The 24,294-nt window shown below is 37.5% G+C and overlaps 1 protein-coding gene across 7 annotated transcripts in view; it reads right to left on the bottom strand.

Moving 5' to 3' along the window:
* The window catches only part of CCDC149 (coiled-coil domain containing 149), a 51,728-nt gene that overhangs the window by 4,218 nt on the left and 23,216 nt on the right, over nt 1-24,294 (bottom strand). For 3 of the 7 annotated variants that reach the window (XM_033513567.1, XM_033513566.1, XM_033513570.1), the window contains 8 exons: nt 21,798-21,914; nt 20,240-20,412; nt 18,617-18,803; nt 17,191-17,275; nt 15,802-15,946; nt 9,561-9,637; nt 8,154-8,186; nt 4,397-4,504 (listed from right to left, as the gene is read on the bottom strand). In XM_033513567.1, coding sequence (XP_033369458.1) covers nt 4,397-4,504; nt 8,154-8,186; nt 9,561-9,637; nt 15,802-15,946; nt 17,191-17,275; nt 18,617-18,803; nt 20,240-20,412; nt 21,798-21,914 — 925 coding nt within the window. The remainder of the gene's footprint in view (nt 1-4,396; nt 4,505-8,153; nt 8,187-9,560; nt 9,638-15,801; nt 15,947-17,190; nt 17,276-18,616; nt 18,804-20,239; nt 20,413-21,797; nt 21,915-24,294) is intronic. The other 4 variants (XM_033513569.1, XM_015624993.2, XM_033513568.1 and 1 more) reach the window with 4 other exon arrangements.

Here is a 24,294-nt window from a genome sequence, read left to right as displayed (position 1 = left end):
TCTCAGTAAGGAATTTTTAAGAGCACTTCCCTATCCTTCCCAGGCCTATTCCTTAGACAATAAACAATCGACACTAAGTTTCCTGCTGGATCTGGCCCTGTTTTGGATCCTGTCTTTCTCTAAAACCAACAATTCAGAGTCAGATAGTACCATACTGTAGAACAGCAAGGTCAGGAAAACTTTTCTAGAGGAATATCAACTCCAAGGCACCTAGCTATGGAAATTTTTGGCACAGCTTACCATTAATCCCCCCGTCACTACCAGTTTCAGGGGTTAACACAAGCTCCATTTATTTGAAGCTTTTCACAGGCTTTCATCTAATAATGAAGTTTTGTTATTGGTCCTGCAACATTTCTCCAAACATAAAATATTATTTTGATTAGGGTAACAGCATAAAGCAGCTGTACAAGAATTTGAAGTATAACATTATACTAAATGGCAAACACTGAAAAAAGTGTCAAAATAAAAAAAAAATCAATGTGCAAATACCCTTGTGAAAGTGTTCTTTAATGTGACCATTAAAGGACAGAAAGCCTCATTGAAAATAAGCTTGAAAAGTAAAGAAAAATCAGGAAATACCTAAATTAAGTCTGCCTTGAGAGCTTAAAATTACTCTTGTGCAGATGCATTACCTTTTAGTACATAAGAATTTACTCCATTTCTCTCACAGGAATCCTGCCTCACACAAGGATGGGACTGCCTGGCTGCAGAGGACCACCCTACTGTCTTGATCTTATCCTGCCTCATTTAGAATTTGGGAGCTACTGAGTGAATGAGACCAGGCTTGGCACGAAGGGAACAGACACTCTTACTGCCATCAACAAAGCTAGGAACGCAACTGTGAAGAGCTGGAATTTAAGTCTGTGGAAAAGGCAGGGATAAATTAACTTTCAAAAGGTGATCATCCACTGGATCTAAGCCTCATTATCTGAGAAGTCAGCTGGAAAACTAGAAGCTTGATGTGCACTACTACTCTGCTTGTATTGTACATCAAAGTGCTCCAAATGAGCCAAAATGTATGTACCTCAAACTAGCACTCGAAACTAGCAGGGACTCTGTCTTCCTCTTTGCATGCCTCGGTTTCTTCCCTCTTACAGTAGAACAACACTAACCTATCATCTTGCTGCAATCTTCTGAAGATAAATTGTCTCAAAGCACTAAATGACCAGAGAAAAGTTCATAGAAGAACAGCATTGTTTTCTTCAGGGAATGCCTGAAATAGCACCCAGACAGTACAGCAGGGACAAGACATTCAACAATGGAGTGGAAAAGCCCTAAGTAGCTGTTCATTAGCAGCTGTGATGCTCAAGTACAGTCCATCCCTTGACACTATCCATCCTGTGCATTGGATAAAGTGAGATTCTGTGGCACAAGACAGGCTTTAATTTATATGATTGTACTCTGTCATTATGCATGTTCACACAGGAACCACACATTAGATCCTACACACATCCACCATCCAGCTTAACTGAAACAGTGATAACAAGTGCAGATTAAAGGAGGCTTTGATGACACCAGGGTAAGCAGATAGGCTGGATAAAAAAAGCCTGAAAAAGCCCTCTGATTATCTACAGATCTAGCTGGAGCAACACTTGATGCATTATAAAAAGTTCTGATAAAGAAGAAATGTTTGTTTAAATGTTAAGTAGACTTCTTGGGTCAAACAGGCACCAAATACCCATGCTATTCTTTCAAAAGACCATAACTGACCAACGTGACATGAGGTCTAATATATAATGATAAGTACGAATTTCATTGCCATTCTGGTTATCAACGGTTTTCACTCAACTGATCATTCAATGAACAGGAAAATAAGAGTAGTTTTGTTTTTATTTCAGTAATACTTTAACCAAGAGCATACTTGTTTGGTGAATGACGACAGATGAACACATTCCTGTGTTCTTCCCAGTTTCCAAGGTCGCCCAGATTTTGGAGGTACATGTTATAGATGAAAAATTAGAATATGCACGAAGTTCCTAAACCTCAACAGCACTCATTCTCTGTGTAGAGTGGTACAAAAGGTACCTTTGTATCATTCCAATATAGATGCTGACTGCAGAGGAGTTGCATAGCTCCAAGCACAGGGACATGCCCCACTAAAACTAAAGCTAAAAACACACTGCTTCCTTTTCAGGCTTTGAAGGGAAAATGGCAGCCCCAAACATCCTTCAGAAAAAGCATCTGGAGCAGCAGAACAGGTTATTGTTGCATCACCTACTGCTAGAAACTATGGTGTTCCCTGCATAGCTGGTCCTAGATATGTGCTCATCTTTGTCACCAAAAAGTTGCTCCAGTTGAATTAACAAGGTGACTTTTGCCTCAGTTCTCACTGCAGGTTATCAGATATATTGGGGCATAGGCAAGGGAAAACGCAAGCTGTTTGTGTAGGCAGAATAGTAATTTCTTAACCTACTCTAGTTTAATGACAGAATTTCTGTGATTAACCTTGGTTCTCATTATGGTCATGGGACAGAGAGGAGGAAAGAAGATGACCCACTGGGAGCTGATTCTTGCTATGACTGCCACAGGTCTAATCCTTGTCTGTCCTTTCCTATCCAAGGCTGTTTTCTTCTGCTCTTCTCTTCCCCTGACTATCTTTCTGCTCCTGCTCCACATCCCTTTGTTTATCCAGTCCCTACACTCACTGCACTCATTTCTCATCCACCTTTCAATATCTTTTAATCACATCTTGCTTTCACTGCCAACATTCTGATTCCTCACTCCTGTGCTCTGACCTCTGCTCAGCCACACACAGGTCCCTCCTCCCTCAGACTTCCATCAACTCTGTCAAACTCCATCTACTCTAGTCTTCCCACCACTTGAGAGTCCTGATCCTGGGCCTTTCTTCCCTCTCTGCTTCATGTTTTTTTTCCCTCTACGTTTACTTTATCTCAAAGGAATGGTGCATATGGAGTTTTACCAGCACTGGTGACACAAAGTAAACTCAACAGAATCATTTGTTTGTTTTTAGCAGATGAGATTTGTAAGTGAATCATGCAGAATGAGGTGGAAACTCCAGACTGCTTCCCTAGGCTGGAAACCTTTCCCCTAGATTTCAAATTCCTATAATTGTAGATAGAGTAAATGCTTGCATATTTGGAAAAAAAACCCAAACAACCCAAATCCAAACATACAAAAGACAAAAAAAAAAGCCCACCAAAAAACCCATGTGATCATCAGTATTTAAGACAAAAAAGAAGTTATTTGGCTGTCTTAAAAAAAAATAAAAATCAGCTGACGTAGAAAACACACAGTGTGTAAAGCTTCAGCCCAGAGCTAAGGTTTGGCAGTGTTACAAAGCAACAGCAAGAGGGTCTGATGAGATGTGACAGGCAGATCAGACTGCCTGTCTGATCAGCCTGTAATCACAACTGTAATACCAGCCTCACCTAGGACAAATATGGAAAGAAAAGAGCATAATGCCACCAAGTAAATACTTTCAGTAACTGCAGATTTAATTAAAAATCAACAATTAAGTAGGTAAAAGAATGAATATTTATGAGTTATTACTCACCAGAGAACTATTCATTACAGTTTCACTTCTTATTTTTAGCAAAAATATCAGCTGATCAAGATTATAAAAAAAGATCAGCCTCACTGTCACATTTTATCAGATAATGACATGGACTATAAAGTCAAAATTAAGCCACAATCTATTTAGTTTCAGGACTAGCAAATATACTGTTTATGATGCTTCATGGTTAGCTGAGAAAAATCTGGGCATATCATAATGTTATGCCCATTAAAAACTTTATCCAAATACCAATAAGCAAATAAAATAATCCATCTCCCATCCATTACGAAAAACTAAGGAAAAACAAATCAAGGTTATCGGCAACTGTCAAATAAAGCTAAGCTTGACTTTGAAGAAATGTTAAAGCTTGCTGTTGGAGAAGGATTTTAACAAAACACATGTAAGACTATGAAAAAAGCAGTCAATTTCTCTGGGAAAATGAGTTGGATATTTCAATTTACCATGTGCAATCAGCAAGCCATTCATCTAGACATCACCTATAATGCAGGAAAGTGCTAAACCAGTTCCACAGACTGCTTCCTACTGTGCATTTTAACTGAGGGGAAAAGTGCAGGAATCAGTTAACTGTAAAACAGATGGCATGAATAACTTCACACAGTGTCATGTTATCTGGCAGGAAATTCTTTGAGGTGTAAGACCTGATCCCTACCCTTATGCAATCCATTCCACAGTAAGTTTTCAGTCGCTCCTTTGCTATTTGTACTGGGACCATCTATCTGTTTTACTTGTGGATGATGTATTCAATTTCTGTGATCACTGAAACTTTGACTTCTGCTATCCCAGCATGAAAATTTATTACCTTTTATTTGGAAAGAAATGAGTACTCAGCTCTCATCCCGTTCTTACGTTCCAGATGCTCACCTTGTACTTCAGTTTTCTGTGGCTTATCAGCAAACGCTAACAACGGTGACCTGGACCGCTGTATCACGGGCAGGGTTGGGTCACTGAATGTTATCGTATCCTTCCCACCTGCAACAATCACGGTGTTAGAACTGCTGGTTCACCAAATACAACCACTGTGCATCAATGATATTCAAACATACCTTACAAATTTTTGTTATTGAAAAGTACAGAACAGGAAAAGCATTTAATGTGATCCTTTCACAGCATGGAAAAAAATACTCTTTAGTGGAGCCACAATATGCAAGGCAAAGGCAGAAAAGCTGTATGTCTTTATCTGCAGTACTCAGTAAGGGCCAGATTTTGAAAGACCAGGTGCAGTATGCAGCAAACTGAATTAGCAATTAGAATCCAATTAAAAATAGTAATAATCAGATCACAGTAAAGTAATGGATCACTTGCATGCTATTACCAGCAACTGTTCAGCTCTGACTCTCTATGTTATTCTGCATCATGTGATACAAGCAGGTTCATCATTATGTAGCTTTATGCTTCAGATTTACATATTATCCTGCAATGCTTCCTTAAAACAACTCTAAAAACTTCACATAATTAAGAACTGAGGGAGCAAACAAGTACACATGGCTGGGGAACAGGAGGGATTTTAATCTGAAAATTCCCCAAACATTTCTGAGCATTTTTGTTTTAAACCAAATGGAAAAAGGCAATTTCCCAGCTCTTCTGCAGACAAAATAGTGCAAGAAACCTTTCATTTGAGGACTCTGCTGTAGATGTTTAGTCTTTACATGTTTTAGCAATGCAGAAAGCAACACCTGCAGATCCTTTAGGAAGTCCTCCACTATTCAGGATGCTTGTGGTTTTTAGTGACTGACACTACCTTAAACCTAGAGGGGAAACGGCAGGAAATGTGCAAGATCAGCTAAGCGTGGTGTTTGTGTGGCCTCCAGAACGAGTGCCAACTGATAAGTAATGGCTGGGGAGGCAGCAAGATACTGCACTATTTATCTCCATGAGAACCGACATTTATGTAACAACCACTTCGCCCCTCTAAATCTGTTTGTACGTTTCACCTTAAGGCAACATCCTAAATCTAATCACCCATCCAAGACAAAGACTTTCAAGAGAACACTGGGTCAGGAAATACCTGGAATAAATCCAGCTCTGAGAAAGTTCTGGTGGATACTAAGGAATGATGAAAGTCAAGCTGTTCTCATGGAGTCTAACTGGGCCACTCAATCCCTAATTCCTTTTAAGTGCACTGGCTGCAAATACCTTGATCCTGAAGGTAGTAATGATCTTTTTATACCATTGCCATGTTGGGCAATACACTGCAGCAATATGAACACAATTGATGCTTTTGAAGCATGGATCTTGTAGAAATCCGATCCCCCTGTCAAGTATGTATCAGAATTCTGCCTCCACTAGACTCAGTAATAAAAACCAGTATTAACTAACAGCAAAGAGGACAACCCTTCCACTGTAACAAAAAATTAACTAAAAACATAAAAAAGGCAAAACAAATCCAAACAATTTCAAAATGCAAAAGCTTCTAGATGAATGTAGTTTCCTGTAACAGTGAAGGAATTTTGTGTTGGAAGAAGCAAATCATACAGGGAACTTGTGGTATGAAAATATCCAACAGATATTCACACACAGTCAGAAGCAGCCACATATCCAAAAAGATACAAAAGAATCCAACGGAGGAAGTAAAAAGATGATGAATAAAAAAAATGGGTAGAGGTTTTAATATGAAAGTAGAAAGCAGAGGCTTTTAAATTTATTTCATAAAAAAAGTAAAGCCTGAGTTGAAGTCCCTGAAGATTGCAAGACAAGCTTCACAAAAGATACTTCTTGACTTCCAGCCAGTATTTACACAGTAAACATATTTACTTTCACATTTTTCTCTGAAAACCAGCCTGCTTACAGAAAATGAAGCTAAGCTCAGTATCCACACATCTTAACAATAGATGTGGCCCAAAGAGTCTGATGAATATTTATTTTTTTATTTATTTATTAACAGCAATTCACATCCATTCATGAAGGAGGCACACAGGGGTACTGCTGCACTACATTCCGTGAATCACGATCTGAAGTTGGATTACACACAAAGAATTTCAACTAGCTGCTGTGTAAGCTCAATTTCATAACTTATATAGCTTCATGTTCCTCTAATGCATTTTTCAAGGACTACAGTGAAAAGTACACAGATCTTGAAATACATATAAGTTTTCAGTAGTAGTCAATTTTTCATTTTCTTCTCCAGGGTTGGGTATTTTCTTCTAACCTCTGTTGCACCCTATGCCACTGTAACTGGCTACAGCCACAGCAGCTGCAGAGCTCTTTAATTCTACCCTGCCTCTGCTCCACACTGATTACTGCAGGGCAAGAAGCAGCACCGAAACTCTCTTATCATCCCACACAGAAAAAGGCTGAATCATAGTTGGCTCTTTCTTAGACTTTTTTTTTTCAGTGGAAATCTGGAATTTTCAGGAAATGATAGATTAAAAAAAATACTGAATTACCTATGTGAATATCTAGTGACATCAGATTGTGAAAAGACTAAGATGGTGTTTATTATGTACTGTTATTGAATATATTTTACTTATTTGTGTGCGTATTTCAACCACAATGAAGCCGAGACAAAGAATTAAATGCTTCTGTGAATATCACATTCTCTGCTTTCTTCTCAAGGGAGGCAGAATCATAAATAGAAAATCAAAGCCAAATCTATGCCCAAACTTGCCTTCTTTTCAGCAATGAAAACAAACCTCACAAGAGATTAATTTAACTAAAGCCCATTTTCTAAGCAGGGCACTATAAAGTCTGGTAGGCAGAACATCCGCAGGGAATGAGATTTTATCTTCTCAGAAATTAAATATGCACTTCCTGTTGATTACCTTCCCCATAGTTCATTCAGGGCTTTCTCAAAAAGCAGATGACAAATATGTCACCTAACAAAAATCCAGAGGCATTCAAGATCTTTCTTCAATAGGATCAAGCATATTAGCAGCATTTGGAAGATATTATTATCATGGTGACAATGTATGTTATAAATGTTATATAAATAATGATGACTAAGTAGGAACATTAACTTCAGATTAAAATCCTGCAATTTGTAATGTGCATTTCTTTCAGCGCTAGAATGAGCATCAGCTTTTATCCATTTTTTTTTTTTTTTCAATGACAAAAAATTCCACTCACAACCAAATAATACTTTTTCACTCTGGATTTAAGACTGACTGGATGAGATACTCTCCATGTTCTGCTCCTCACCCAAGCCAACAATCAGCTACAGCATCCATTGTGGTATTCCCACACTAACTGTACACACTGATGTTTTATGGAGCGGAAGCTTTGCACGCTCTGAAAAGAAAACTGGTGATCCATCAGGTGTTACAATACTCTTTTTGACCACCTCAGGATCAGAGTGCACTTGGAAACAAAAATGCACTCCTGATTTAAAAGGCAAGCAAAAAAATCAACAAAATCTCAGGGTTCAACAGAACTCACAATCCAGTGTTAAAATCCTTTAAAAATATTTAAGATCATCCCTTCTTACTATTTTCCTTAATGCAAATTAATTTTCATGTAGAGCAGCTTCTATTTCTCCTCTGGTCACCTAACCCACTTGACTGAGCATCTTTATCTGCTGGATATAAAAATGTTCAGATAACATTTCCATTTATTTACATGCAATGACAATATTTAACGTACTGCTAGGATCAGTTACTAAAAAAATATGTTAAGCAGAACCTACTCCCAAATCCCACCGAGACATTGTAGCTCAGGCCTTCAGGCAGCAAAAGAAAGGAAGGAAAGAGACAGTTGTTATTGTATAAACATTAATTTAATGCTTTACCTACACAGATCAATACGGTGCAAGTTCCCACTTCCATTTTTTAAAATACATTTTACAAACACGGGAAACGCTGCATTTATTAGTGTAAAAACTTTATGGAACACTAGTTTGGTAAAACAAAACAAAATAAACAAACTCCTACAGTATCTATAACTGGTGAGTTTGAGAGACATGTTTGTAGTAATGTACTAAACTGCATTAGCAAGGTCTTAGACAAACATCTCACCTTCATCTCTTGGAGAATGTGGGGAGGCACAAATGCTCTAAGTACACTACACGTATTAGGTGACCTAACTGTGGAGAAATCCATGGGAACAGATTTGGACCTCTAGTTCTGGAAAGAGTCAAGCAGGACTGAGGAAGCCCAAACAGGCAAGCTGAAGTGGAAACACACCATATCAGCCCAAAGAGCTGAACAGCATAGGTTTGTTACAAAGGCTCTTCAGCTCTGCCAAATGTTTTCTTCTAGATGTACAGGTTAGGTGGAAAAAACAGAGACAAAAAAAGCAGAAGCCTAAACCACTCTTTCCCACTTTTACTAGCACTGATAAGAATCTGTAAACAACAAAGCCTAATGATGCACACACCACCAACAAAGTAGCATAATTTACAGTGGTTACAGAAGACACAATTAGGTGCAATGGGAAGAAAAGAAGGAAAAAAGTAAATGTAAATTAAATATTGCACATTTTCCTAACAACAATGTCTATTAGGAAGCAGATTAATCTCCCATTACTTGAGTAATTTAAAACCAAATACAATACTTAAGGCACTATAGGGAATAAGCCTGTTCTGGAGAGATGGACTAGAAAATTTAGGACCATTTACATTTCCAATTTCTAGGAGTTTATGATTCTACAAAAAAGTAGAAAAAAAGCATTTAAAAACAGTAAAAAACAAAATCCATGGTTACAAGAAGTACAAAATTAATAAATAAAATTGGTTGAAAAACATTAATGACCAACAACCTGTGGTGTATCATTTTATGCAATGTTTAAGTAAAATAGTTCACTGTTTTTCTACCTGCTGCCTATGTAAATAATTTGATTACTTCAACATTTAAACCTTTTTTTTTAGCACTTTTCATGTTATTTTTAATACATATTTGACTTAAGAGTTTACAAAGTCTAGTGATTTTGGTTTTCCACTTAACATTTATTAGACATTTCTAATTTTGCAAATGTGCTGAATAGAACATTCAGAAAATAAGTGTAATTAAAAAAAATTATGGCCAAACTTCTCTTAAATGAAAACATACCCTTGAAAATGGAACAATGCAAGCTATTCACTTGAAATTTTACTAACCTGGAAGACTCCACAAGCCTGCAATTTCCAAAGTTCTTAATTTCTTTTCTAATTCTGCCACTCGATTACCTAGAATTCTTTGGAAAAAGAATAGTTGTTATCCCAAGGTAACCAAAGCCCAATTACTTATATTCCTACAGGTAAACAGTTTAATTGCTACTTAACTAGTGCAGTAAATCTGTATGCAAATCATCTCTTTTCACTAACAGCAATGGACAACCTCTCTCAGAGTTAAAAAAAAAATCAAATATATTTGTCTCATATATACCATGCTTTTAAAAAAGCAAAAGGCCTAGCATGTACTGGACATTCAATCTCTGCAGTAAAGAAAAAGAAAAGCAACTCACAATATTTCTATCTTCTTGCCTGCAAATATCACTTTGTATTCTTTATAGCTAAAACCAGAAGGAAAAAGCTACACAGAAAATATAGAAAATTCAAGACAGTATCTAGACTGACTTTGAAGTTCTAAGACACAATTTTTGCTAGTCCTTTATTCGGGGAGCTTTCTCTATCACTAAGATTACTTAAAATGGCAAGGAATATTTTTTCTATTACACCTTTTTTTTTTTTTTTAGCATTGAACTGCTTTCTACTTTACTAAAAAGCTTCAAGCTCTTTAATGCCTTTATCACCCGCTCAGTATTCACTGTATTTCTCGGGTCATGTCTTCTTTTGTATCTGACTTCATACACAAATACTATTTGCAGTTAGCTCTCCTGCAGGATTTAACTTTTAGTCTTAATTCTCTCCACAGATCAAATGAGAGATTTCTATCTTGCAAAGAAAGCTCGTTTCTCCAATGAATTTTTGCAAGTGTTTTACAGGCACAGCAAGTCTGCTAGAGTCGAAATCTTTAAATAAATCCCAAACAATACTCACTAGACTGAGAAACCTAGACAAGGCAGCAATTCTAAACATGACAGCAGAGATTATGGACAGCAAGTTTTACTCATCAAATTACAGCAACAGGATAAGTCAGTTAAATTTGAACTGAATGCTGAGAAGCAGCGTATCCCACCCCAGCAAGGCAATAGTATCTTCCTGTGCATACCAGAGCTGTGTAATACTGCACTGAGAGCTCCTCAGCAGGGGCTTTATGTGCAGACATTTGAGTACACTGGGAATGTCATTAGTGACAAGATGGCAGATTCTGGGAAGGACATGAAGAATAGCACACCCAGCAAATATCAAAGGGGCTAGAAAAATTGATTAACAAGGACTAAGCATTTTTGAAATTTCTGCTGTGAGGGCTTTGCAATGACACAATAAAAGCCTGTAAGTATTTTAAAGATTACAAAAATATCAATATGAGAGACAATGTGAAAAAGAAAGAGAAAGCTTATAATAAACATCAGAGAAAGCACTGAGAGGTACAGGGGTGTGTGTCAACTAAGAAGAACAGTCTATCACATTCAAAAGCAGAGGAGAAAAGACAAAGTTAGGTTCATTTCCCCATTGAAACTCAGTATTTCAGTAGGTTTAAAAGGTTATGATGGATCTACTACTGTCTTCTCCAATTAAAAGCAAAATTATTCAAGTCTAGATTTCACTTTCAGAATGCTTCCATTTGGTATGAGAAATTCAGCCTTAATAACACTGTTTTCATAACCCTGACATCCAGTTGGGCAATTGGGCTCTGCAGTACAACACGACAGCTGACAGCAAAAGGCATGGAGCAGCTTTCAGGAAACTCCACCTTGTACACTGGGAGCCCATTCCCACCTTCCTGCCTAAGGTCTCACCAAGGGTCAGCTAAAGAATGTGGAATTTCCCTGGTTTACAGAGAAACAGAGAGAGACATTATGTAAGTCTTCTTCTGCATCATGTTAATTCTGTCAGGGAACTGACAAAACAATGTTAATTTGGCTAATGATTGTCACCACAAAGGAGTCAGAAGTCTAGCACTTCTAATCCTTATTATTTTTATAAGTACTTCACCACTAGTTCCAGGGCAGAAAACAGAAGGATGCTGCTCTCCCTGCCAGCTAGCCATAAAATAGAAGAAAACTCAACCTTCTGTAATAAGTTATAGCTACTGCTCCTGTTATTCAGGTAACAACAGCAAAGTCACTTTTTTCTTGCTTCTTTTAAATTTTATAATTTATTTATCAGCAGTACCACACTATTTCTAATGGTTTTGGAATCCTCAGACGAGGCACTTAGTTATTTCTTTAACCTTTGTTGCAGGCTCTCATATAGAAGGATCATTTTGTGTCTCAGAACAATGCTTGGCAACAGCAGAGGACAATAACCCCACTTCTTTCATTGAGGAATAGAGCAAAATACATTCAGTGATAAGTATCATTCTAGTTTGCTTAAAAAACCTCATTACCTCAAGACAGGTATGGGAGAAATAAACCCTAAATAAAGCTGCAAGTTCTTATAGCAATCAATTTTTGAAAGATAAATGCGTAAGCTATTCGAACACAATGTGGTTTATCACATTTCTTCCTTTCCCCTGAGGCCTCCAGGTAATTTGCCAGTTCCATACGTGCTGTGGGAAAACTGAGCTGTGGTGGCCTGGTTAGGCCTTACCTGGGTGGGTATTTTTAAAGGGGCTGCATGGGCTGGTAGCACCCAATTCCCTAATCTCTTTTTTTATCTCTAGACACAGTGAACCAGATCCTTCAATTAATCAGGAGAATCATGTCACAGACACAGGTGCTGATAGCTATTTCCTTTGCTCTCTGGTCCTGTGCCTAATGCAACAGAATTAGTACAAACCTCCTTCCAGAAGGTTTTACGGAAATCTGTTGTTTATGCAACAGGAGCAATGCTCCCACCTGACTCCAGAAGCCTCTTTCTGGCTCTGTCATGCTTTCCAACATACATGGCCATGATCTGAAGGGAGCTGTGGTGATTTACAGCACCTGAGCTCTCTTCACCTCACTTTAATTTAGATCTTGCTACAGAAGACATACACCCTCATACAAGTGCCATCACCTAAATGCCTGTAAATAGGTCTCTCACAGTCCCATATCTGGCTCTAGATGTTGCATGGAAACTCGTGCTCAAGTTACAGACTGACAATCCTTTTTGTAATTTTGGACATGACTGAACTTGCCCAAGTTAGAACTGTTAAAATTAGTGCAATGTATCTAACCACCAGGGCAGCTTTTACGCTGATACAGCTTGCACGAGTGCTGGCAATTTCAGGAACAAATTGCACTAAAAAGAGCATCTAATAAATGGTTTATTGCTGGTAGAATTAAAAAAAAAGGATGTTTATCCGTTTGCTAAGCAGAGTTAGGACCATTTGGTTTTGCATTTATGTAACTTTAATCTTGCAACACACTACTGCGTGGAGAATTAATTTAGAACTGCCTTTACAAATTAAGCTAACAGGCTTGTGGAGAAAAACATAGGACATTACTTGAACTTAGTATTAGTAGCTACCAACCACCTTGGAAAAACGATCTGTTTTTTTCCCCAACAACTTCTTTTTTTTTTCTGAAAACAGGATAAAAAATAAAGGCTAGATTTTGCCTTCTTGCTCCTAGGCACATACTCCCACAGTTCCTTCTATCATGCCACATCTTTAGAAGAGTGGCAATAAGAGCAGTGTGTCTTTTCCAAGAAAAGTGGCAATGGATTTTTTTTAACAACAGTTTTTTTAAGAACAGAAAGTAAACTTCAACAGAACATCCAAATTCCAATCTACACTAAAAAAAAATCCATCGTCTTGTCATTGCTTCAGTTATTCAGAAAGCATATCCACCATTCTGCTATAGTAAACTTACACAGCCAATTCTCAGTCTGCAAGATTGAAGAGGTAGGCCTTAGAGTAGGTTAACTGCATGGGGGAAAGTAAGTTTGTATGGTCTGAAAAATCTCATGTACTGATAGTGAGAGAATCATTACTAGGTCATTGACCCACCAAATACCAAATGCAGAATTTCTTCCTCGAAATTAAATAACCACCCCAAAATCTCATGTTCTTCACCCACTAAATCTCCCTTTTTTCAAACAACAATCTGAAAGAGTAAATGTGGCATCCAAACATGCTCTTTGCACAGGGAAAGACTGCTACCTTGTGATTTATGTAAAAAACTTCTTGTCACTACAATTTTCTCTAGCCTCATATCCTTCTCAACTTCCTATTTCAAATGGAGAAATGTCTTCAACAAAAGAATGCATCTTCTACTAGTACCAGTTTATGAACCTGTCCATTTAACTTGTGCACTGACAGTACCATCACATCTAATCTTGTCCAACAGGTGGGCAGTTTCTTTCCCGTTTTCACAAGTCAGCAGACTTTTAACTTTTTACATGGGAAATACATACCCCCATTTATTTGCATCTCAAATAAAGGATGTTTTTCCTTGATGCCCTACCTGCATTTCCCTTTTTTACATTAAATTTTTATGTCTTAGGTGTTTCCACCTGTAGTGGTTCCCATTCCTCCTAGCTCTTTAATAGCTTCTTTAATCCACCTAAAGCTTAAAGTGGCAAAAAGAATGAGAATACTACATAGGAATGTTTTTGAGGCTCTTCACTCAACTTGATCAGGATTTATCTTTCTTCTTTTTCCCCTGAACCATCCTGAACTGAATATAACACTTCAGTTCTGAGAACACTCCTGACCCTGGACTGATATGGACTGTCACTTCTCTCTAAAACCTGATTATTTTGTTGGCCACAGAATAATAGCTTTTGCACATATCCAATCTCTTCTCATGGCTATATGTGAACAGTTGGACATGCAGACATAAGAACTACATCTCTTTGTGTGGGTTATCTCAAGACAACCCATACCCAGTAGCTGAAAGCAGAAAGAGCAGTATCAGAAAACAATCATTACAGTGGTACTTGAGAGATGCAGGAGACTGCATATCACCAAAGAGAAATACAAAACTAAGAAAGAACTTCGCAAAAAAATTAAAATTATGCAAAATAAAACAGTGGGTAGTGATATAGTATCAAGATGTGAAAGGTAAAGACTGGTTACACCTGGAACAACAGTTGTTCTCTGGATGTTTTCTTTCTGATATTACACTAGCAGTAAGAAGGAAGAAAGCATGTGTTAGCCCTTCCCTAGCACTGCTCTGTGCAACAACTCCTCTTGCATCACAGGACAAGAATTTACTGAGCTGCCATCCGTTAGATCTGGACTACAGTTTCACCACTTTATCTCCCTTTAGCTGTTTGGACATTTTTTGTCTCAAATGCCCAATTTAAGCTATTAACTGCTCCTCCACTTCTGTTGCTACATCACTCAGAATTATGCAATGGAGTCTGCCTAATATCCAAGTTACCAATTTTCAAAGTGAATCATTCATTCTAGTGTAATACAGTTTACTTCAGTCCTACTTCTTTTCAGGAAAGATGTCTGGCTGTTGCTGGCATCTGGTCCTGATGTGCTTTTGAGAAGCCTGAATAACCTCTGATTACCAGTAGTGACTCAGGGTTAAAAAAAAAACAAAAAACAAAACAAAACAACAAAAAACCCACCAACAAAAAAAAAGAGAGAGTGAAATTAAGTGCAAAATCAAGGAACCACTTCCTAGCTCTGATTTTTATACACTATATAAGGACAATAATATCAGAATGTCACAAAATGTGTCAAAAACTTTTATATTCTGCCATGATAGGAACTGTACAAGCTACAAAGAATTCTACTGATGAGCAGAACAGCTAAGAGTAAATAAATTCTCCTTTAAAGTTCAGTTCAGATTTTTTAAAAAAACCATATAATAGCAATCCAACTGTGTTTATCTCCTTCAACTTTTAACAAAGTAACGATAGGAGCAACAGGTATCATCTGTATGAAATGGCCACTGAGCATGTGTCAAATGTTACTTTAACACTTTCAGACTTTTCTAGGAGCAACACTTACTAACCCCACCAATGCTTATTAAAAAATTCCTACACTCACAACCAATTACCACATACCTTCTCTCCAGTTTAAGGGTGTCCTTCCTCCCAGAAGCTTTCCTTCAGCTGTCCCTACAGACTTCCTGCTAGAAGTCTGCTTTGTGTAATTACAGTCACAATAACCTATGCAGCAAACCAATCCTTGCCTAGTAGTGGCAGACAGGTCTCTGTCAACTCCAGAATTTAAGATGAAAATGTAATTTTTCTCAAATCATAAATCTGGTCTTAAAAAGTAAAGAATCAACCATTTAACTGTGATGATGAATTTTCTGTGAAAATGAATCTTCCTTCCCATTTCCCTTAGTATTTCCCCAAACTAACTTTCCCATAGCTTGATATTTTACTTAGAAGTCATGCCACCTACTTGTTGGTTTGTCTTTGGTGTTGTATGACCATGTTTTTTTCATGGATGGTTTCCAGTAATGCAGTGGCCAGTGATTTGAGATCTGAAATGGATTGTGGTGTGGCTGGTAGGCTACATCCATGATCCTCCGACAACAACTCTTGGACTATAACATTAAAAACACAAATGAGTTTTGGCTTCTCATGCAGAGATGAAACAGACATTTACTTAGCATTAAGGAACTATTCCAATTACTTAAATGAATATACATATTTTTCCTTCAAATAAAATAAAAAAGCCAAAAGATCAGAACTGTCATTTCTAGTTGGCATAAATATGGTGGCTTTCCAAGTAGATTGTTATTCACAGCAATAGCCAGAACAAGTATAGGCAGACACATCTTATATTAACTCAGTTCTGCTTTTTGGAAAATTCTTAGTGTTCAGAAGGATACAAAACAATTCTTCTACAGCCCTACAAATTGGTAAAAACTGGTCATTAAAACCTCCAAGAAATATGTTTTATTAATTTTTAGAACCATTATATCCTTCACATTATTTAAGACTGGTGTGAAAAGACAGTCAGCCACGAACTCTTCCTTTGCAACACAGTCTGTACCTTCAAACCAAATCAAGAAATTCACTAATATCATTAAAATCTCTAACTAGAATCTGGCTCTGCTTCTTTACGTAAATATATATATATATATATATATATATGTACATGCATGCCAGTACATGCAAAAGAGGAGAAAAGAGAAGTCAAAACCAGAGAAATGAGTTTCAGCTTACCATGACACTTACTACTGATCTCATATGTGTGTATGAATATACCTACATTTAAACAGTAGGGTGGCAAGGTATACTGTTTGCTTCAAAGAATTTTCTCATTGCCTTTCTTTTCTAATCTTTATATTTTCTTTGAAACAGGGAGAAGAGATTATTCCATTTTGCTACCCATGAAGAAACATGGGACACAAAGATTTCTTGTAAAACATCTTGGAATGTAAAAGCTTCCAAGAGCAGTAGCAGAAAACCTGACTTAGTGCCCCTCCTCCACCACCTAGTCTATTTTTCACTGAAATGTGAATTGTGACTGCCATTGTTAGCAGAGCAAAGAGATAAAGAAGTGATTTGTCAGGGTATAGAGAGTAAAGAAATAGTTTATAAAACTAATGGGGGAGAGAATGAATGGCAAAAGAATTAATAAAAGAAGAAGCAGTAATCTGGAGGCAAATTTTATATTGTCAACTTCAACAAAAGAGAAGAGGACAGAATTAGCACATAGTAATAAACAGGGAACGAGAAGAGAGCTCTTGGTTTGGTTAGTAAGGAAAGGGTTATTGAAATTAAGAGGTAGATGAAAGGAATTCAATGAGATATGCAACACCATGCTGCATTTATGCAATACCTTGCTTTGCAGAAAGGACTCCAGTCAGAGCACTGCTACTGGATCTACTATGAGTCTTTGAATTTTTTCGTCTCTCTAGTGCATTCTAGGAAAACAACAAATAACTTACTTAGAAAAACAGTAGTCAACAAATCCTGTCATTAGGAGGAAAGACTTTGGAACTTTGAATTTTGGTCTCAGAGCAACTCTGCAAGGCCTGGACCTTATACCCATAGTAAACTATGGGGGTGTAACTCAAAGATTATTACTCTCCAGCCTTAAGTCTTTGTAATGTTACAAAGACTCATTTGTCCCATCATAATCACTTTACTGCAGTCTCTCCCACCCGCTCCCCCAATGTCTATTTAAGATTTGCCTATTTTTTAATAATCTGCTGACTACCAGAGAAGATACTGCAATTTCCTGTAGAGAGCATCAACTGGAAGCAAAAGCAGACTTTTCCCAGCATTTCTTTGGATAGGTTACATATGAAAAGTTCCAATTCCTCTATCAGGGTTTCTATAAGCCCTTTTAGTACCAAATACCGACTTTCAAGAATTAGAAGCAGAATGGTCTTGCTCCAGAAGCCCAGCTCTTTCAATTACAGTTCTGTGAAACCCACCAGACCATCAAGATGCTCAGTTCTCACTAATTAACTCACATTCCAAGAGACCCAAGCTGCAAGCAGGAACAGACAATGAAATGAAGTTGGTACTTTGAGGGGCTTTGCTCATGCACAAAAAACAATCAAGGCTGTGACTACTTTATAATGACATAAATGAAGAAGTCCTATTGACAATTCTAAGATTACCCTTCTCATGGTCTGACAAGCAGCCCTCCCCCTCCCACTCCCCAAAATCAAAGCGGGAGGAGAGCCCCCCCCTCCCAATCCCCAGAAATTCCTTGCAGAAGGAAATAAGAGTGCATAGCTTCTGGGAAGGGCAAAAATCAGTCCTGAAGGTTTTATTTAAAACAGTATATACCTTAACTCAGGAAAAGAAGAACAGTGAAAGCTTAGTGACAATTAAGCTACATGAAGAAATAGCACAGCCACCAGAGAATAGGGAAACAAGGTCTTTTTGTGACGGCAACACAGCTGCAGTCATTCACCACTGCATGATCTGCTATTTTTCACCTACCAGCTGGCTGGAAGGCTGATCACCTGCCCCCCAGCAGAGTGATGGTTCCCCCACAGAACTTAAAAAAAGTATTTAATTAATTTTTCAAAATACTCTTAACAGGTATCCCTTTGTACTGCCCTCAGCTGAGAAGCCTACAAGGAAGAATGAGCATGTAATTTGTATACATACTAATATTGTTAGAATGTCAATGGTGGATTTTTCTTGCAAGAACAAATTTGTTCCTCATACACATTTAACATGAAAATGAACAGTAACTTCGATGAAGAAAGAAGCACAGTTTTGATGATATACTGAGAGGATCTCACCTTATATTTAGTAATACTAGACTTCAGAAGGTTGACTTCCTCTTGAAGTTGTTTTAATCTCTCTTGAAGATACCTGAAAAAGAAATGTAATCCTTTACTTACCTTCAAATACTGCCTCAAGCAGTCTTCTTTACTATTTGGCATGTTCTCTCTTTGAATTATTGAGAGTTCTTTTCCCTCTGCAGTTCTGTGAGGGATGAAATAACAAAATCTTACTGTTCTTGACCCCATAAAACTTTAAGTAGGGAAACAAATTGCATCAGAACAGGAGGCTGCCCTCCTGTTAGATTTGTCAAGTATGCTGCACAACTACTTTGTATTGGTCGTCAGGTTCCGGGGAAAGAAAGCTGAAAGAATATGTTTATGTCTAGAGGAAATAGTCAGGAAGCATTTATGTGTGCCCTCTGTACTTGAAGGTCTGTGAGATGGACACATGAAGATTTGTATATATGTCAACACAAGACTCAGCTATGCAGAACTTTTGCATTGCAATATCCATCACTTACTTGGCACTTCTCATTAGCAATCACAAAGTAGAAAATTTAACAGTATAGCTGAAAAATGGTACACAGTTGAATGAAACAGCAAAGTTCTCTCTAATAGAGTTTATGCACTTGGATGAGACAGTTATTTCCAAACAGGAAAATACAGTTTTTATGTATAAAATAGGTATATTATTAATAATACTTATAAGTATATATAAATATATATATATATATCTATATTTATAAGCCATCTTTTTTCATATAGTACAACTGCAGCTGTATTAGGGTTTGTGACAATTTAATTATTTCACAGAAAAAACTCACATCACTGTCAGGGGAGCAGGAGGCTTAAATTGATACAAAACTCTGCATGTAGGCTACACAAAACCAAAAAAAAAAAAAACCCTGAAGTTGCTGGGAAGAAGCAATGCCTTTGGTAGTACACCTTCTTGCCTAAAGCAAAGTTATTGTAAATGGAAACTGTCTTACAAGTTCTATTTCACTTTAAGGTAATTGTTAACATTAAGTGAGATACCTGCTATAGCTCTGTCAGAGGTTCCTCTCTGTCATCCTTAGTAGAGACCATAAAACACATTCTTTTCCCAAGAAACCAGCAAGAATACCTACATGGGTGATTTCACCAGCAACTTTTTTTGGCAAATCACTCCATGCTGACAACCTCTCCCTGTGGAGAAAATTATGTCTGTAACTGTTAACTCAGGGTACTCAAAGTCTCTCTTACCAATTCAAGATTAGTCCGTTACAGCTCACTGGGAATTTCTGAATACACAAATTTTTAATATTCCTGGTTTTGGTGCCATACAGTGACGGGAATAAAAAGGTCTTCTCTTCCTTTTCCTTGTTTAGCTTTTTATGGGAACATCACTGGCATCTCTGTAGCCAAATACAGCATTGGTAATTTCCGGTAGCCTAGATTCCTCAATATTATTTAATGCTTACATTAAATAATAATAATGTAATTAAACATTACAGTATAAACAAAACAGGCAAATCAAACTACCAAAATCTCTTAGCTTTCATTCTTGGATATATTTTCTTTAAAGTTTTGTTGTGACTGACTTCCTGATACTCCTATTACAACAACACAGTTTTTCTAGGGAAATAGTAATGCACTCACCTGTTCTCCATACATAGAGCATCTATGTCAATGATACGGTTTTCATGCCCTCCTAAGACATGATTCAACTCTTGGTTTAGTCTGTCAGACTTATCTTGGTAAACAGAACGTTCCTCTTTCACATCTTGTAACTCATCCAGTGCAGCCTGAAGATCATATCTCAGAGTCTCAATCTGAGAAGAAAGGAGAGCTGTATCAGTATAAGTTTAAACAATAGCTAACATAGGACCCGGCCTGAAAACAGCAACAAGCACATGTTTGAACAATACTGATTTTGGACAGTCAAAAGTCTTTTCAAAGCTCATAACTCCAGGTATTTTTACTCAATTTCAGTAATATTTCATTAATTTGGAATTAAGTAAATTTACAGGTTAGATCTGTTTGAAAAAATTGCTAGAAAACAATTAAAATGTAACAGCAAATGAACCTCAATCCCTACTGTAATTGTACTCTACAAACATATTAAGGTGGTTTTATCATATAATTTCTAGGACTCTAGAATTAAGTCAACTAAATAAAAACTTGTCAAAAAGCCCATAAGTGGAAATTTACACTAATCATAGGACTTGACCAATGAGGTTTCACAGAATAAGAACTGAGAAAGTACAAAATAAACCAACACAGAGGCAACAGGATGAGCTTTGCTATTGAGCAAAAGAGCGAAGAAGTCCAGTGTGAAATATATTCAAGGACAAAGAGCTTCAAACTTCCAAGGAGATGAAACTCCTTGGATGTGAGAAAAGTCTGCAGCGACAAGAGTCTCCAACACCCTAGAAAACATGGATATGCCAGAAAGGGAAACAGACTACCATTTAAAAGAGGCTGGGTGAGGAATAGAAAGAACACAAGCTTGGTAACAGAGTTAGCAGGGAGTATCACACTGGAAGAAGACCAACAACCTTTCTGGTAAAGTGCAGTAGTGCTGCAATTGAGGGAAGACTGAGATACTAGAAATTCCTGGATCACAGAACGGCTTATTCAGGCTGGAACTGACATTGGTAAGAATAAGTGTGGGAAAAACTGAGAACGCAGACCTGCAAAACCGTCCAGAAATTTATGTATCAGTGTTAGGGAAAAAGTCTGATGCTGCATTGTAAAGAGCAGTCATACAGGCTTGAGGAAGGGGAAACAGGTCTGATGTGAGAATTTTTCAAAAGAGGAGAAGAAATAGCTTGGAGGCAGGAGGAAGAGGACACTAACAACACTTTTACAGAAAATTTGATTCAGAGGGTACTGTTAGAAGGTGCATCAGCCACTGTACACTGTGTTGAATACTTGTAAAAGCCTTTGCTAAAGGGTACCTTTCATTGACATTCATTGACATTCATTGTCAATATTCAATAGTCACAAGTTGTTGCTGGACATTAAAAAGATAATGAGACTCAGTAATCTAGAGAAAAAATTCCTGAGATTAGGATTCACTCTAACCACTACTTCCAACATCAAACAGCTACCAGCTCTTCAAACAGAACAGAATTTATTTATTATTTACTTGCTATTTATTTACTACTACAATAGCTCTGTAAAACATGATACTATATGCCCATTTAATTCTTACCTGTTCTCGAGCCTTCTCCAACTGTTGAACAAGGTCCTCCCGTTCATGTGCTGCAAAGTGGCGAGCCCCAACTTCATCATCTCCCAGTCTTTGCTTTGCTATGGTCATTCGAAGGAGCTGTCATGACAAAAACAGAGTTCATAAGCAAGAAAACATAGGCTGTAGCAGCAGAGTATATCTGTATTAGAAAGAGTAAAGCTGTCATAGATTTTGCCTCTTCCAGGCCAAAAGGCTAGTATTATTTAAATCACAGGGAGGCTTCTGAGATGATGGTCAAATCCAGTTTTTAGTGAAAAAATCCATTTGAACAGTCAAAGCATCCACAGTAGCTGAATCAGACACTGAAACAACAGTCATCAGAGTATACAAATTACGAAAGACCAAGAAAACACAGATATGTGGTCAGTGCTTTTTAGGAGTGACAGGAACTAATTCCACTCAGACTAAAACTAGAGAATTATCAGAAAGCCCTTTCGTAAATACGTAAATAATAAAATTCTCTGTGGCAGAGAAGTCTTCCTAGTTAATAAAAAGGAACAAAGTGGCTACTCCAGTTTCATTTTACTGACATTACTTAAACCCCCCCTGTGCTACATCAGTACAGAATTTGTATTAATAGCTGCTAATACATGTGCTTAGGCATTATTTTTTTGTCTACTCACAAAAGCTAATTCATGTCAAAAGCAAAAAAATGGGCCAACAACAAAAAGACTTGGCCAAAATGCTCAAGCAGCTGATGAAGTCCTGAGCTTGTGACTGCTGAAAACAGTCTGACTTGAATTAAGACACATTTACATTCAATATCCAAATCAAAAAGCAATGACCTTTCAAGGACCATGGAGTATTAAATACCAATCTATAAGGCATTCAGTGTATACAGTTGTTTATACTCAGCACTAGGCCTCATCTTTAGGAGCTCTGCACAGACCAGGGAAACCCACCACAATAACCAGCCTGACTTTTCCTGTATCTTTGACTGCACTGAGGAATTAATGCACATCATTATATTGCAGAGTTAGGAAAAAAAAATCAATCTTCTGAAGTAGAAGATTGTATATGAAAATCTATCTTTGGTATTTATGGGATGCCAGTCACCATAGCTACAATGTGCCAATTAAAATCCTGCTGATGCAAGACAGACTACCAAAATCATCCTTCCCGCTTATTTCAGCTCCAGTTCAGTGCAAGTCACTGAAGCTAGTACAATGTGTGCTGATAAGAAGTTCACTTGTTCAGGGGAAGCTGTGGCTGCAAAAGTAACTGGTTTTGGCAAACTGCATTTCACTATCCCCACAGGTAAAGTGTAAAACCAATGCACAGTTAGTAAGGCTGAGTGGATACTAAGAGATAGAACTCCTTTTAATTTCTTTATCAAAACAAGTAAGTCAAAAAGGCAAGTAGCTTCATAGCTACTGGATTTTTTTTTTAAAATGCTAAAGTGCTGATGAACAAAAGGCGTGGTCGTGTCATGTCATTTAATTCATATAGATTAACTGAATTTCCAGAATCTCTCTCTAGTAACAAAGACCACACAAAACAAATGCGGTAACATTTTGAGGTTTCAATCTTGTTCAAAAAAAGCTGGAAATGGGAAGAGGAATCACCCTTTACTAATGCCTCCAATGTCTGCAGCAGAGCACAACTTCTGTGTAATGCTTGGCACCAGGCTAGGAACTGGACCAAAGCTGTCACTCATGCACTATGACCAACTCTCCTCCAGCCCAGGGGGGGGTGAGGCATACGATACAACTGTAAGCAATTATAACTTGCAAGGTCAAGCAGTCTGTCAATAAAAGGAGAACTTTTTATTTACTACCAATTTTAAGGCAAAAAACCCCCCAAAATCATGGAGTCTTATGAAAAGAATGCTTCAGAAATCCAAATTCATCCAGTAAAAGCAGCGTTATTAACATACACAAAATACAGTAAAATATCAATCCATAAAACAACAGAGTGCTTCTTCCAGACAGTTGGCCAATCAGAGAGTTGACAGGGCAGAACAGGCCAAGTCGTTTAATTCTGCATTGCGAATGTCTCATGAGGCAGCACCACCTGCTATAAAATTCTTCCCTGAAAATGCTGTGACCCAAAGAGACACTGTTAAGCTAGAGGTTTAAGGGTTTATTTTATATATTAGTGCTTTGTTATAAACTTTATACATTTGCCCTCTAGCTGCTGTATTTTTGTTTCTGTCATTCAGAGATCGCTGAGGAAAAGACCATTCAACTTCATTTAGGTTAACACTACCCCTCAGGATTCAGTGAACAGCATTCACAGCTGAACGGATTTAAATTAATGGCACTTTACCAGAGCAAACTCTTGTTTGTCAAGAACCCATAAATTGTTAACCAAAACAATCCACTGCTGCAAGTACTGTCTTTTTATTTTAATATCACAGCTTTTTCTTACACCACTTTCAGATAATTATTTACAAAGTAGCAACACTGTATCAGCCCCACAATGCCTAAATGCAGCATCACTGGGATAGCTGCTGTAC

The sequence above is a fragment of the Parus major genome, chromosome 4 (assembly GCF_001522545.3).
Source record: "Parus major isolate Abel chromosome 4, Parus_major1.1, whole genome shotgun sequence".
Classification (NCBI taxonomy): domain Eukaryota; kingdom Metazoa; phylum Chordata; class Aves; order Passeriformes; family Paridae; genus Parus; species Parus major.
This window is presented reverse-complemented; position numbering and strand designations above follow the sequence as displayed.